Source organism: Podarcis melisellensis (genome assembly GCF_964234715.1).
Source record: "Podarcis melisellensis genome assembly, chromosome: 8".
Lineage (NCBI taxonomy): Eukaryota > Metazoa > Chordata > Lepidosauria > Squamata > Lacertidae > Podarcis > Podarcis melisellensis.
The window spans coordinates 4,682,124-4,696,356 of record NC_138540.1 but is presented as its reverse complement, the minus strand read 5'-3'; the positions used below and the strand labels follow the sequence as shown (position 1 = coordinate 4,696,356).

General features: G+C 48.3%; 1 protein-coding gene across 2 annotated transcripts in view; it reads left to right on the top strand.

Annotated features, from left to right (window-relative positions):
* The first annotated feature begins 885 nt into the window (after positions 1-885).
* Positions 886-14,233, top strand: part of TET3 (tet methylcytosine dioxygenase 3) — a 104,507-nt gene continuing 91,159 nt past the window's right edge. For both annotated transcript variants that reach the window (XM_081921251.1, XM_081921250.1), the window contains exon 1: positions 886-2,215. In XM_081921251.1, coding sequence (XP_081777377.1) covers positions 1,916-2,215 — 300 coding nt within the window. In that variant the 5' untranslated portion in view covers positions 886-1,915. The remainder of the gene's footprint in view (positions 2,216-14,233) is intronic.

Here is a 14,233-nt window from a genome sequence, read left to right as displayed (position 1 = left end):
GGTGGGGGAGACCTGTAATTGAACGGATGCTCTTCCAACCCTCAAAAATTTCAGACACATAAAAATAATATAGTGGCCAGGTTACACCTTTCCCCCCTGATATGATGCTACTATTCTGTCGTGCATGAAGTTTAATCACTCGAGCCCCTCCTGGACGGCTGGAGTGGCCCAGCACCGCCACACTTTCACTCCTTCCCCCTTTAAAAAGCCCCTGAAAGCTGCGGCCCTTTGCCCCTTTCCAAGGTGGGCTTGGTTGGGCGGGAGCGGAATCCCTTCGCGCTCATGCCCAAATAAGGGCGCTGGTGGGTGCACGTGTGAATGGCTCATGCGGGAACAGGCTCGGCTCTTCAAGAAGCTGAGGCATTTCTAGAGCGCTGCCACTTTCCGGAGCGCGAGCAAGTTTTTCAAATGCCCGTCGAGGGTCCTCGGGCTTCCTTTCCTCCTCTGCCGCCCTTCCCTCACCCCGCCAGAGGGGCTGGAAAGCGTCTCGTGTGAAGGCGCCGCGGGGCCGGGCTGGGGCCACGCGGCTGCACCCAGGGGACCCCGGCCCTCCCGCTGCCTCGCCCGGAGCTCCTTCCCACAAGCGCGCGGCCGGGCCCCTTCTTCCGCGCCGCCGAGGGGACCCCGGTGGGCAGGAGCGGGTCACGGAGGAGCTGCAACTTGGCGAGCCCGAGGCGCGGCCGGTCCGGAGCAGCGCTCGCCCCGCCGCCAGTGCCGCGCGCCCCGAGTCTGGCTGGCAGGGCGCGGGCGGGCGGGCGGGCGGCGCTGAGTCAGCCCCGCGCCGGCAGCAGGCCGCTCGCTGCTCCCCCCGGCCCGGCCCAGCCCCCGCCCAGCAACCGCGGGGGGGGGGGAGAGGCACCTCCAGAACAAAGAAGCAGCAGCAGCAGCAGCAACGTGCGCTTCCTCCTGCTCCGCCGCTGCAAGACGCTTCCCTCCGCCGCCCCGCCGAGCGAGCTGCAGGCGGGGGCTCCCGGCCTCCCCCCCCCCGCCCCAACGGGCCCGATCCTAGCGGTTCCCCTTCCCAGGAGGAGGCGGCGGCTGGTGCTGGTGGTAATCAAGGGCTCCTTTGTGTCTTGGGCGGGGGCGGCGTTTGGAAGCGCCTTCTGGGGGCTCGACCAGCCGAGAGACTAGCCTGCCCCAAACACAACCCCCTCTTCTCTCGGGCGGAATGAGAGTCTTTTAGAAAGCAAAAGGAGGAGGGAGGAAAGTTCTCCCAAGCTTTGCCTGCGAGGCTCCAGGAGGAAGGTCCTTCCACCAGGGAGTGGATTCCCGCCGGGATCTCGCGTGGGGGTGGGGTAGGGTCGCGTTTCTAAAGTTTTTAAAGGGCGTTCCCAGGGAAGAGCTTCCTTCTCCTCAAAACAAATCAAAAACGACACTTTTTTTAAAAAATTGCTGTCTTGGAAACCCAAGAGTGCTGTGTTGCCACCAGTTCGATGTGGAATGAGCTTGGGCTGACGTGTGTCTCCAACCTTGATGTGCATATGGAGGGGGTGCTGTGAGTAATGGCCCCCGCTCCCCCCCCATTCCTCTTTAGAATACTTTGTTGAGGAAGTGTGCCTTTGGACCACCAGGTGTGGAGGCTCGAACTGAACTCTCTCTGGATACTCACCCTGTCCAAAGTGCTTTTCTCTCCAGGATGGTCCATATTCAGAGCACCTCTGACCTCTGTTGTCCTAAAGATCCCACCATTTGGGGGTGTAGCACCCTGAGAAGAGAGAGAATATCGGGAAAGAAATGTAGATGAAGTACAGCAAGGAGAATAGTATATCTTTTTGGTTGTTGGAGCGAGTTGGACTCATTAGGTAACCCAAATTATTCACCAAGGTGTTTTTAAGATCTTTGTTCAGAAGAACAGCTTCATGCCAGGGCATCACCCAAAGCTGGCTCCATTGCCGTTCTCTGCCAGTGCAAAGTCATGAAAAATATCTGTTTTGCGCCGCCACTTAGCAGCACCCTGGAGGGGGCCTGTAGTGAGATGCTGAGCACAGCCAGCGGTGGCTTCCCAACAACAGTGCAGAATGAGGGCTGCATTGGTGTGGACTCTGCCTCCCAGTCCCGGAAGAAACGAAAGCGCTGTGGGCTCTGCACACCTTGCTTAAGGAAGGAAAACTGTGGGACTTGCACCCATTGTGTGAATCGAAGAACCAGCCACCAGGTCTGCAAGATGAGGAAATGTGAAGCCCTGAAGAAAAAGAAACTGGGGTGCATGAGAGAGGTAAGTGTTCCTCTTCTTAGATGTTTTCTTAGATCTTTGTTTGAAGGGATTCCTTCTGTTGCCGGGTTTCCTTGGCACTGCTCAGTCTGGGAGGATGTGCACTCTTGGATTGTGCCCAGTTGCACATGATCTGTGAGATGTGGCTCAGCTCCCACTGTGGCACTGGCAGAAGTGTGGATCTGGGGCCACCTGTGGGTTCCTTGCGTACTTTCAGATGCTCTGTGAAACTACAGTGAGGGATAGCATAGGGCAGTGGCTGAAGAGCGAGAGGTTTCTTAGGAGTAACCTGAGAGACAGCCCACTTTTCAGTGTAAACTTTTAATGTTTAAAAAGAAGTGGCTGCTAGCCTCTTCTGCAAGTGACTGTGTTCAAAGAATGGAAGGGGAATGAACAAAACTGAATGGACCAGAATTTGATTCCTGGGTGGGATGCATTTGGACCAAGGCACTTGTTGAACAGTGTCCCCACCTAACTGCTATATGGTGGTGGTCTGCAAAAGGGTGAGCAAACTAGAATTGTGGTTGACTATAGAACATAGTTGGAAGAGCCACAGCTGCGTGCCATTTTGAGGGTTCATCATGGGGTGCACTCCTCTTACTGTGTTCTGCCTTGTCAGTCTCTCTAAAAACATGTGTCTTGAAATGGTTGCTTGTACTGTATAGTTGGGCCAAGACCCTCTTGGGAAAGCCTCTAAGAATGATAGAATGGTAGGGTTGGAAGAGACCGTAAGGGTCATATAGTCTAGCCCCCTGCAATGTAGGAGTCTTTTGGCTAATGTGGGAGTTGAACTCACGACACTGAGCTTAGGAGTCTCATGCTCTACCAAGGGAGCTATGCTTGCTTTCTTACTGCCAAAGTGAGTGGTGGGAGCTTCTAGAGAGCAGCTGCCTGCACTTCAGTCTGGATACTGTAGCTCATAGCTGGGTACAGTGGCACCTCGGGTTACAGACGCTTCAGGTTACAGACTCAGCTAACCCAGAAATAGTACCTCGGGTTAAGAACTTTGCTTCAGGATGAGAACAGAAATCACGCGGCGGCGGTGCGGCAACAGCGGGAGGCCCCATTAGCTAAAGTGGTACCTCAGGTTAAGAACAGTTTCAGGTTAAGAATGGACCTCCAGAATTAATTAAGTTCTTAACCTGAGGTACCACTGTACCTTGAAACCATCTGCTGCCCTTCCTGCAAGCGAATGTTTATTAATAAGGGATTCTGTCCATATAAAGGTACTGTATTTTTCGCCCTATAGGATGCACTTTTCCCCCTCCAAAAATGAAGGGGAAATGTGTGTGCGTCCTATGGGGTGAATGCAGGCTTTCGCTGAAGCCTGGAGAGCGAGAGGGATCAGTGCGCACCGACCCCTCTCGCTCTCCAGTCTTCAGAAAGCTATCCGCAAGTCTTGCAAGCCCGGCGGGAGGTTCTGCGGGCTCGCAAGGCTTGCGGGCAGCAGCCTGCAGCCCAAAAGCTCGGGGGACAGCGGGGAGGCGCAGCGCCGCCACCCCGCTATTCCTGGACCTGATCTGGAGGCTGGCGGGGGGGAGAAGCAAGCTTGCTTCTCCTCCCCGCCAGCCCCACAAGCTCGGGGGACAGCGGGGCAAGCCGCTGCCCCACGGAGGCTAGAGAGGCTGTCCCTGAAGGCAGAAGAGGGAGCGCTCCGTCTCCCTCTTCTAGCTTGGGAATGGCTGCGCAAACCTGGGGGGGAAATAATTCCCCCCCCTTGATTTCCCCCCCAAAAAACTAGGTGCATCCTATGGGCCGGTGCGTCCTATAGGGCAAAAAATACGGTAGTTGTTACATCATGGTTAGCAATTAGACACATGATGTTCAGCCAGATGGGAGGTGTGTCATGAATTGCTAGTACCATGACATAATAGCAACTCATGTGGGTGGAAGACTTTAAGCTGCTTCCTCTTATCAGGGAAACTGTAGAAGCAGCAAAAGCAAACTACGCTGCTGCACAACGCCACTTCTAAATGAAGGCAATGCACTTTCAACGTTGATTTTACTGGATAGTATGGTAGCACATGCTGGAGGTCATTGCTCTGTGGCTGCTTTGCATGTGATTCAATGTTGAGATGCGGCCATGGGAAGTTGTAATTTGCACAAGACTCTTTTCTGTTCACTTTTTTCCATGTGAAGGAGCCCGCGGTTCCAGTGTTAGAAATTAGTCAGGTGCATTTTGTGACCACATGGAGATTTCTGGATGCCAGGTTGCAGACTGACATCTCCATCTGGCAGGTCCTTCCAGCTTCCTTAAGCAAGTAAGCAGAATAACTTATTTATTGCATTTATATCTCACCTTTTTCTCCAAGGAGTACGTAGTTTACTCCCTTCCTCAGTTAATCCCCACAACAACCCAGTGAGGTAGGTTAAGAGGCTGTGACTGGCTCAGGGTCACCCAGTGAGTTTCATGACTGAGTGGGGATTTGAACCCTGATCTCCCAGGTCCAACACTCTAACCACCACTCCACACTGGCTTCCTGGAGTACCTCTGCTATGGGGCAGCTATATGAATTAAGTAAATAAATAAATATGGGGAAAGCAAAATGTAACTCAGAGAAGGATCTGAAATATTTTCCTTGAAGCTTGAATTTGTTTTAATCTGGATTATTTTATTTTATATTATATTTCAACATGTTGTAAATGGCTTTGAGATTTTTGCTTTAAAATATAAAGCAGGATATAAATGAAACGAAGAAGAAGAAGAAACTTCATTGGTGAAAAAATGGCACCTAGACATTCTGTTGCGGCGACCGTAACCTGGGTTTAAGGTGTCATTTGGTGATTAGTTTATACTTCTGAGTTTCTTTTTTAAAAAAATAATATTTATTACTTTTAAACATTACAAAAAAGAAAAAAGGAAAGAAAAAAAAAGAAAAAAGAAAAAACAATACAATACAATGTATAAACAATACACAACACGACATTAACACAATAAACTAAACAAAGCAAAGCAAAAACAGTTTAAAACACACATCATACCATTTCAATATCATATCTTACATTCACTTGTTTAGCGACCTCCTCACACCTCCCTTTTTGTATTCCACTTCTATTAATTGCAATTCCTTTCCATCTTCCTCTATGTTCTGTCATATAATTGTCTTAACATATTTTAACCTTATTTTCCCTTTAATACTCCAATAATCTATTTGTACTTAATTCCTTCTAACATTTCTACTAAAGCCGTATAACTTCATTCCAACATGTTTCTAACACTCATTAATTTTACAATATTTCCATAAATAGTCTTTAAACTTTTTCCAATCTTCTTCCACCGTCTCTTCTCCCTGGTCTCGGATTCTGCCAGTCATTTCGGCCAATTCCATATAGTCCATCAACTTGGTAATCTTCTGTCTGAGGCTCTTAACTCTTTTCCAAGTCCCTTCTGCAAGTCTTCTTCGTATTTATACATACACTTTACTTTGTCTTCTACTGATCTTATTTTTATTTTCCTTTCTTTGAGACTGAAGAGTAGATCTCGGGGAAACTCCCACCTAGAGATGATTTTATTCCTCCTCGACAGGGCAACCAAATCTCCGTAGTTAAAACTAAGATCCAAAAGATATTTCGGGACGTCTTTCAAAATTTCTCCAAGTCTGAAGACTCTGGTTTCTCTTCAGATCGTATAAATCTTTCGCCTTATACTTCCGAGTTTCTAATACTGCTCCTTGCCCAACAGAGCAGGTTGTTAGTGATTGTTAATTTCTCTTCATGGAAGGTTAAGAGGTAACACCTCGTCCACCTTCAGCATCTGGCTCTTCTTGTAATTATTATTATTATTATTATTATTATTATTATTATTATTATTACATTTGTTACATTTGTTATCTCAGATGTCAAGGTAAAGCGATGTGTCTTCAGCATTCACCAAAAGTCATATGATGAAGGTACCAGAGGCATCTCTGTGCAGAGTGAATTCCACAGCAGAGGCTGCCATAGAAAATACTACCCCCAAACTTTGAAGGAGGTAGAACTACTATGTGGGCCTCCTCTGCTGTGCTTAACACCCTAGAGCAGGGGTGTCAAACTCAAATTCATCGGGGGCCGCTTCAGCAGTTTGGTCACCCTCAAAGGGCCGGTTGTATCTGTAGGACTTACAGTACAGGAGAGAAGGGTTCAGGCAGCCGTTGGATCTGCCACGTCACAGGATGGCATGCACTCAATATAAAAACAAGTGGAGGTTTCCTGAATGCATGTAAAGTGGAGGTTTCCTGTGTAGAACGGCCGGCGCCGCTAGAGGGCAGACGTTCTCTGGCTTGTAGGCTGCCGCGCATGCGCTGAACAGGCGGCTTTCTTGTGTCAAAAAAAAAAAAAGCGAGAATAAAAGGTGAAGGCTGGTGGCCGGCGGCGGCTACATGGGCCACATGACGAGGTCTGGCGGGCCGGATTCGGCCTGCGGGCCTTGTGTTTGACACCCGTGCCCTAGAGAAATCTGCAGGGAAGGAGGCAGCTTTCCAGCTATTTGGAGCCAAAGTCACTTTGGGCTTTAGACTTGAGCATAAGCACTTTGAATGGGCCCTGAAATCAACTGGCAGCCAATGCGGCTGTTTTAGATCGAGGCTATAGGAGGCAACCCCAGCCACTTAACTGACCACTGTGTTTTGAACCAGTTGAAGTTTCCAAGCCATCTTTGAGGGCAACCTCCCATAAAGCACATTGCAATAGTCTAGTCTGGAAGTCATCAAAGCATGGAGTACTATGGCCAAGGCATCTCAGTCCCAAAGGGGCTGTAGCTGACGAAACAGCTGCCGCTGCAAATACACATTTGTAGGCTCCAGTGACAATGTTGGAACAGGAGTACCCCCAAGCTATGAACCTGTTCCTTCTGGGGGAGTGTAACCCCATCCAGAACAGGCCATCTTCCATCTCCTGGATTTGAGAACTTGGAGCACATAACATCTGTGTCTCTTCAGGATTCAGCCTCAAAGTTTTTGCCCACGTCCAGCCCATCATTGCCTCCAAACACCTGTCTAGCATCTCAGGCACCTCTCCTGATTCAGATGGAACAGAGATGGGTATCATCTACATATCTGTGACACCTCACTCCATATCTCCTGATGATAGCTCCCAGAGGTTTCATATAGATGTTAATAACATGATAGGCAAGATAAAAGCCTGTGGGACACCACATGACAACTCCCATCAGCTGCATTGGACAGTGCCCCCTTCACTATTTTCTGAAGTACAGTGCCCCCAACCCCCTTCTCCTTGAGCTGCTCCATTATACTGAGGTCAGTGGTATCAAAAGCTGGGGAGAAGGCATGAAGAACGAGCCAGGTCCCACTGCAGTCAGATTGAAACGTATCCCATTATTCAGCCTCCTCCAAGTGTGCTGGAATCTGGACAGCCACCATCCTCTTGAGCCTCGAAAAGGGGATATTTGCCACTGAGTGATAGTGGCTTAACCCTTCCAGGTCCAGGCACATTCCTATAGACTTCTGTTTTCTCTTGAAGACAAGAGCCTAGGCAAGTGAATCCTCAATTCTTTTAGACAAGAGTAGATGTGTTCGAGACCCAACCAGGCATGTTGGAGAGAGAGAGAATGAGAGAGAGAGTGAATGAATGGAGCACCTTAACTTGATCATTTGCATATTCTAAAAAGCAACTTCTTTGATCTTTTAAGAGAGGGAGAGAAAGAAAGTTTTGTGGTCACCATGCACAGAAGAATGGTGCATGTTGAAGTGTGGTTGTGTCTGCATGAGGCTGCACTGTTTGGGGCTGCTGTTAAAGACTGTTTAGGAACTTCAGTTGGCTCAAAATATGGGTCCAGAATGCTATTGGGAACCTAGCAAATGGATATGCAGTGGTACCTTGGTTCTTGAACTTAATCTGTTCCAGAAGTCCGTTCAACTCCAGAAACTGTTTGAAAACCAAGGCACAGCTTCTGATTGGCTACAGGAGCTACCTGCACTCAAGTGGAAACTGCTTTGGATGTTTGGCTTCCGAAAAACATTCAATAACCAGAACACTTACTTCCGGGTTTTCAGTGTTCAGGAGTCGATTTGTTCAACAACGAAGCCATTCGAGAACCGAGGTACCACTGTAATGCCAATCTTATTTTATCAACTTCCGTACATTACTTCTGGGCTCATTTTTAAAGTGCTGATGGTTTTAATGGCCTGGGGTCAAGTCAATTTTAAGTGTCTTCTTTGCCTAAGCCGTGAGATTGGCATTGGGAGTCCTGCAGCAGCTATGAGGTGTAGGACCTTTTATGAGTGGCAATGCCAAAACTTAGTAGGGGTCCCCCTGGAGAGATCAGCTGGGCCCCCTCTTTTCCTCCTTTTAGGTGGACTTGAAAGCCTGCCTCCCCTTCTGTTGTTAGTTGCAATAGTATTCTGTTTGTAATACAGTGGTACCTCGGTTTACGAACTTAATCCATTCCGGAAGTCCGTTCTTAAGCCAAAACGGTTCCTAAACTGAGGCATGCTTTCCCTAATGAGGCCTCCCACTGCTGGTGACCTTCCACCATTTGGATTCCGTTCATAGACCGAGGTAAAGTTCTCAAACCAAGACACTATTTCTGGTTTTGCAGAGTTTGTAAACCAAGTTGTTCTTAAACTGGACTGTTCTTAAATCAAGGTACCACTGCAGTAGGATTGCTTGTTATATCTTTTTAAACATTATCTTGTTTTAATTACATATGCGATTGCCACTGTTTACTTTGATGCATACCACTTTGGATGCAAATATATGTGAAAAAGTGAGGTTTCAATTGATGTAATCTGCAGTCAAGGGACTTGGCTGATTGGTTTGGGTCATTCTGCAACCATGTGCTAGCATGACTCCTTCCTTACCGTGGTTGTGTGCCTTCATTCTACAAAGTAGAAAGTTCCATCTAGTTGTCATGATGACAGAAACTGTCAACTGGTGGTTGGCGCTGCCCATTTGGGAGGCTAGAGTGCGAGGGAGATGGTTTTGTTTGTGTAGGGCAGGGCTTGGCAGATAACCTTAAGATACATAAGGATTTACTGATAGATCTCTGGGTGAGTTGCAGCAGATAGGCCAAGATTTCTGACTTTTCTGACATCCAGTTATTTAATAATGCCAACAACAAAATGACTTCCAACTCCAAAATTATATTGTTGTGATGAAGAAAGCTGGGGGATAACCTGTCATCTGGCTGGCCGCTCTGAAAACAAGATGCTAGAGAGATGGGCTGCTGGCTCTTATTAAGTTCTGAATCAGGACTGAATTTGTATTTAGTTCTGCTTCTCAGAGCAAATCGCTGGGTTCAAAATTCTTTTCATTCCAAATGTATGTCTCTTGCATTTGAATCTTGAGGTTCTAGTAAAAAATGAAGTACATCCCATAAATCTGAAAGTTGCTCCCCCCGGGCAGTGGCGTAGCATGGGTTGTCAGCACCCGGGGCAAGGCAAGTAATTTGCGCCCCCTAACCCGTGGATTTGCGCCCCTAACCCTACCCCCCAGATGTTGCGTCCCCTAACCCTACCCCCCAGATGGTGCGGCTGGCCCCCCCTGCACCCCCCACGCTACGCCACTGCCCCTGGGTTGGCAGAGAGTTGGTGGGTGTGTCTGCAGTTGCTGGTGCACTGGCAGGCATATACCAATTGTCTGGTCAGTAAACCACAGCAGGGAATTGGGCCTAATGTTTTTGAAGCAGTGAGGGTTTTGTTTGTTTGTTTGTGTGTGTGTGTGTGTGTGTGTGTGTGTGCAGGTTGTGGTTAAGGGTTCCTTGCCCACACACTGGCCTTGCAGCCAAGAATTGCCTCCCTTTTAGCCTTCTGAGGTTGGAGGAGTATCTGCCATACTTACCACCTGCGTATGTTCTGTGGGGGTTTCCCCCTTATTCCCTGACCTATGAAAACTGAGACAGTGCTGTTGTTGCTCTGTTCTTCTATGCTAGAAGTAGGAGGCATGTGGAGAGAGAATTTCTGTGAAAGGGTGACTTGAAACTAAATTTAAAACCCCTTGTGACACTTCTGCATTATGTAGTTCTGCTTCTCAGAGAAAGGAAATTCCTCTGTTGGTGCTTTTTTGTCTTGTAAGCCACTGGTGCTGGTCTTCCTGTCAGTTAGTGACTAATTTTCCAATTTTTGCATGTTGCATTTGTGCAGCCAGAGCAAAGAAGCACAGGCAGGAACTTCTGACTCACAACGTTTACCTACTTGGGAGGAGAGAGGGAGGAAGGCACTGAAACGCCTAGGGCCACCTTTACACGTTATGCCACGTGCTACCCACCTGAGGACACTAGAAGAGCCTAGCAGCGGGACCAGTCCAAAAGGACCCATCTAGTTCAACACCCTGTTTCCACAGCGGCCAGCCAGAAGCCTTTTTAGCACAGCAGACACTGTGTCAGTCCTATAATCTGAAGGTCCTGAATTCAAGCCCCAGAGAAGGCAAATTGCAGCTCTCTCATTTGGACAGCTGGTGTGGTGTAATGGTTGACCATGACTTGGAAGACCAGGGTTCAGATCCCCTCTTGGCCATGAAGCTCACTGGGTGACCTTGGGCCAGTCACCATCTTTCAGTCTAAGCTACCTCACAGGATTGTTGTGGGTACAAGATGGGGGGGGGGGAAACCATATAAATCATCTTGAGCTTCTTGGAGGAAAAGGTGGTATAGACATACATACATACATAAATACATAGAACCATAGAGTTGGAAGAGACCACAAGGGCCATTGAGTCCAACCCCCTGCCAAGCAGGAAACACCATCAGAGCACTCCTGACATATGGTTGTCAAGCCTCTGCTTAAAGACCTCCAAAGAAGGAGACTCCACCACACTCCTTGGCAGCAAATTCCACTGTCAAACAGCTGTTACTCTTACATACATACATATGCCTGTTGGCTATTTACAGTATAGTAGCGCTGCAGAGAGCTTGCTGGGGAGACCATGCATTAAAAAAAAGGGACTCAAAAATAACTCAAACAAGGTTTTAATTACAAAAACAAAAACTCCTTATACACTAAATACATTAACAACAAACCAGAACCAACCCATCCCCCAGCGTAATGGAGAGCTAGGTGCTGCTCCTTATATACTACATCCAAATGCTGACACACCTTAATCAATGAAACTCAGCAGCACCTGCTATGTTTCACAGCTGTAAAGCTGGGTCTCGTTATCTTGCTCTGGCCCTTGCTCTGGCCCCTTAAAGACATACGCATCAAGTGGAACAATGATGAACTTTTACATTTAAAGAAACCATTCAACAATGCCAGCCAGCCAGCCAGCTACCAAGCCCATTATGTGAAACCTGCAAGCAGGGCCTGAATGCAACTGCAGTGCCCTCTCCACCTGTGTTTCCCAGTCCCTGGTAATTAGAAGCATGCTGCCTCTGACACTGGAGAAAGAACATGCTCATTGCTAGTCGCCATTGATGGTCTTGCCCTCCATCCATTTGTCTGATCTTCTTTTAAAGCCATCCGCATTGGTGGCCGTCACCCACATTGGTACTTTAGTTGAAATTTGACTTGCATGTGCCCACAAGTCAAGTCCCCCAAGAGTGTGGCCACTCTAGTGTGTGCCACAGCACCTGTGCAGATCGTTGGGAGGCTTTGTCCCAGTGCTTGTAATCCAGGGAGGAAGCAGCAGCCCAACACTGTAGCACAACCGGGCCTGTGGGACCCCTTACCCACATTTGTGTGCTCCATCCATGGAAGGTTCAGAGGATGGCAACAGAAGAGCAAGCCTTTATGGTGGTAGCCCCGTTTGTGAAATGCTCTCTCCAGGCAGGGAATGATGCCTGTTGCCATCTCCATATAGTTTTAGCTGCCAGACAAATACTTTTCTTTCCCCTTGGACTTTTGTCCCTTAATCTGAGGGACATTGTGGCTGCTTTTGGTGAGGTGGGACATGTAGTCTTGTATTTTTCATAGATTTATAGAATTGGAGATGGAAGGGACACAAAGGTTTATCTAGTCCAACCTCCTGCAATGGAGGAACCTCCACAGTTTAGCTGCGTTTTCCCATTATTTTTATACTGGTGGTGTCTATAGGTTTTTATGGTTTTAAATTGCTTTTAAAGTAAGTTGCTTTGAGTTACCTTTGTAAGAAAAGTGACAAACAAATACAATTCCTCCTCCTGCTCCTCTTCCTCCTCCTGCAGATTTGCCATGCCTGGTCTTCCTGCTAAGGCTGCCATTTTTCCATAGAATCACAGAACTGTAGAATTGGAAGGGATCCCATTGATCATCTGTTCTAGCCTCCTACAAGGCAAGAATCACAGTTAAAGAATCCCTGACAGTTCGCAATCCAACATTTGTTTGGAAACCTCCAGTGAAGGAGAGTCCGTCACTTTCCCAGGGGATTCCATTCCACTGCTAAACAGCTCTTATCACCAGAAATCCCTTCCTAAAGTTCAGTCAGAATATCCTCTCTTGTCCTTTGAATCCTTTGGTTTGGATTGGGCCCTCTGGAGCAACAGAAAATGTGCTTTGAGCATGTCCCCCCCCCCAATGCTGCTTGCTGAAGCATGTACTTTCCCTATCTCAAAGTTGGGGACACACTTTTACACCAGAGAAGGGTTCTTTTTTTGGGGGGGGGGGTTAGAAACGACCCACCTGCGGAGAGGAGCTCCCCCCACCCCAGCACCTCTCAGCATGACTCAGAATTGCTCTGACGTCCAGGAGCGCACAGTTCCCCACTGTACCACTTGCCCTTCAACACGGTGGCTGCCGACTGTAGGTGGGGGTTGGGGGGGGAGCCAGCGTGGTTGGGTTTAACAGGGTATGTGAAATGATGCACATGATTTCACAGCACTGCCAAGACATCATCCCATACTTACTAAGAACACCGGCTCACGCACCAGAAATATGCTACATTTTCAATTACCAAATCCACCCACACAGCAGATCTGTGAGCAGGTCAACACTTGCCTTTAAAAGCTCGCTTGTGACGACAACAAGCACAAGAAGCTTCTGTGTCTGTTTCCCCCTTTTTCTCTTTTTCCCCTCCCTCCTTTTCACTTTCCCTTTGCCTTCTCTTTTCCTTCCCAGCCCAGAGGCAGCCAAAGGCATTTGGCTCCTGAGGCAGAAAATCTAAATGACATCATCCCTGCCACCCCTCCCCAAAAAAGTTAAAATAATGAACTCCATTATTTGGTGGGGAGGGACCCTCAGCTCAGTGGCAGGAAACATGCTGTGAGCGCAGAATATTCCGGTTCATTCCTTGGTATCTCCGGGTCAGGCTGGGAAAGATTGAAGCCAGAGACTCTGGAGAGCAGAGGATGCTGCTGATCAGTGTGGGTGAAGAGTGGGAATGATGCCCCCACCCTGCTAAGGGCCACATTCTGTTGGGGGCAATGTGTGTGTGTGGGGGAACGCTTTCAGGATCATCAGCTTTCAGTGTTACGTATTGAAGTTCTCACCCTGGGCCAGCAGGGGGAAACTGTAGATAGTTTCACTCAGGTCTGCATATGCAAATAAGGAATTCAAAGTGACGTTCAGTGATTGGATAGTTGCAGAAGGTTGTTACTGTTGCTTTGTAGTTGAACTCGATATAAGCAGGTTGGCTGAACCCTTCAGTCCAGTTCTGTTCTGGCCTGTGAATAAACAAGAGCTGTCTGAAGAATCGCTGTGTCGTTTGATATGTTCACCCACAACTTAACAAGTGTTACACACACACACACACACACACACACACAGCGTGCTTCCATCCATCCATTCACCTTCCTTCTCTCTCTCTCTCCTTCCCCTGGAGTGGCAATTAGGGTTTTGTTTTCAGTTTTAAATTAAAAAAGCTCACATTGGGGTCTATGGAAGCTCCCCGCACCCTGTCCCCAAGCCTGATTGCCGCACTTGGGAGTTAGGTGGGGTTTTTATCGTGTTGGCAGTGTATGGCAGGGTGGGGAGCAGAGGGTTAACATTGTAGATTGAGTGGAGCTGGAAGCATCTGTGGGCTAACTCATGACAAGGCAGCTGCCTACATTTTGAGCACAACTGCTGACAACTGGCTCTTCTTCTGCCACCCCCAGAGGCAGGCCGCCTCAGCTTACCTTAATGGTGCGCTCAGTCCTGTCTCCAGAGTTGCCTCATGCTCTGGACATGTTTATGC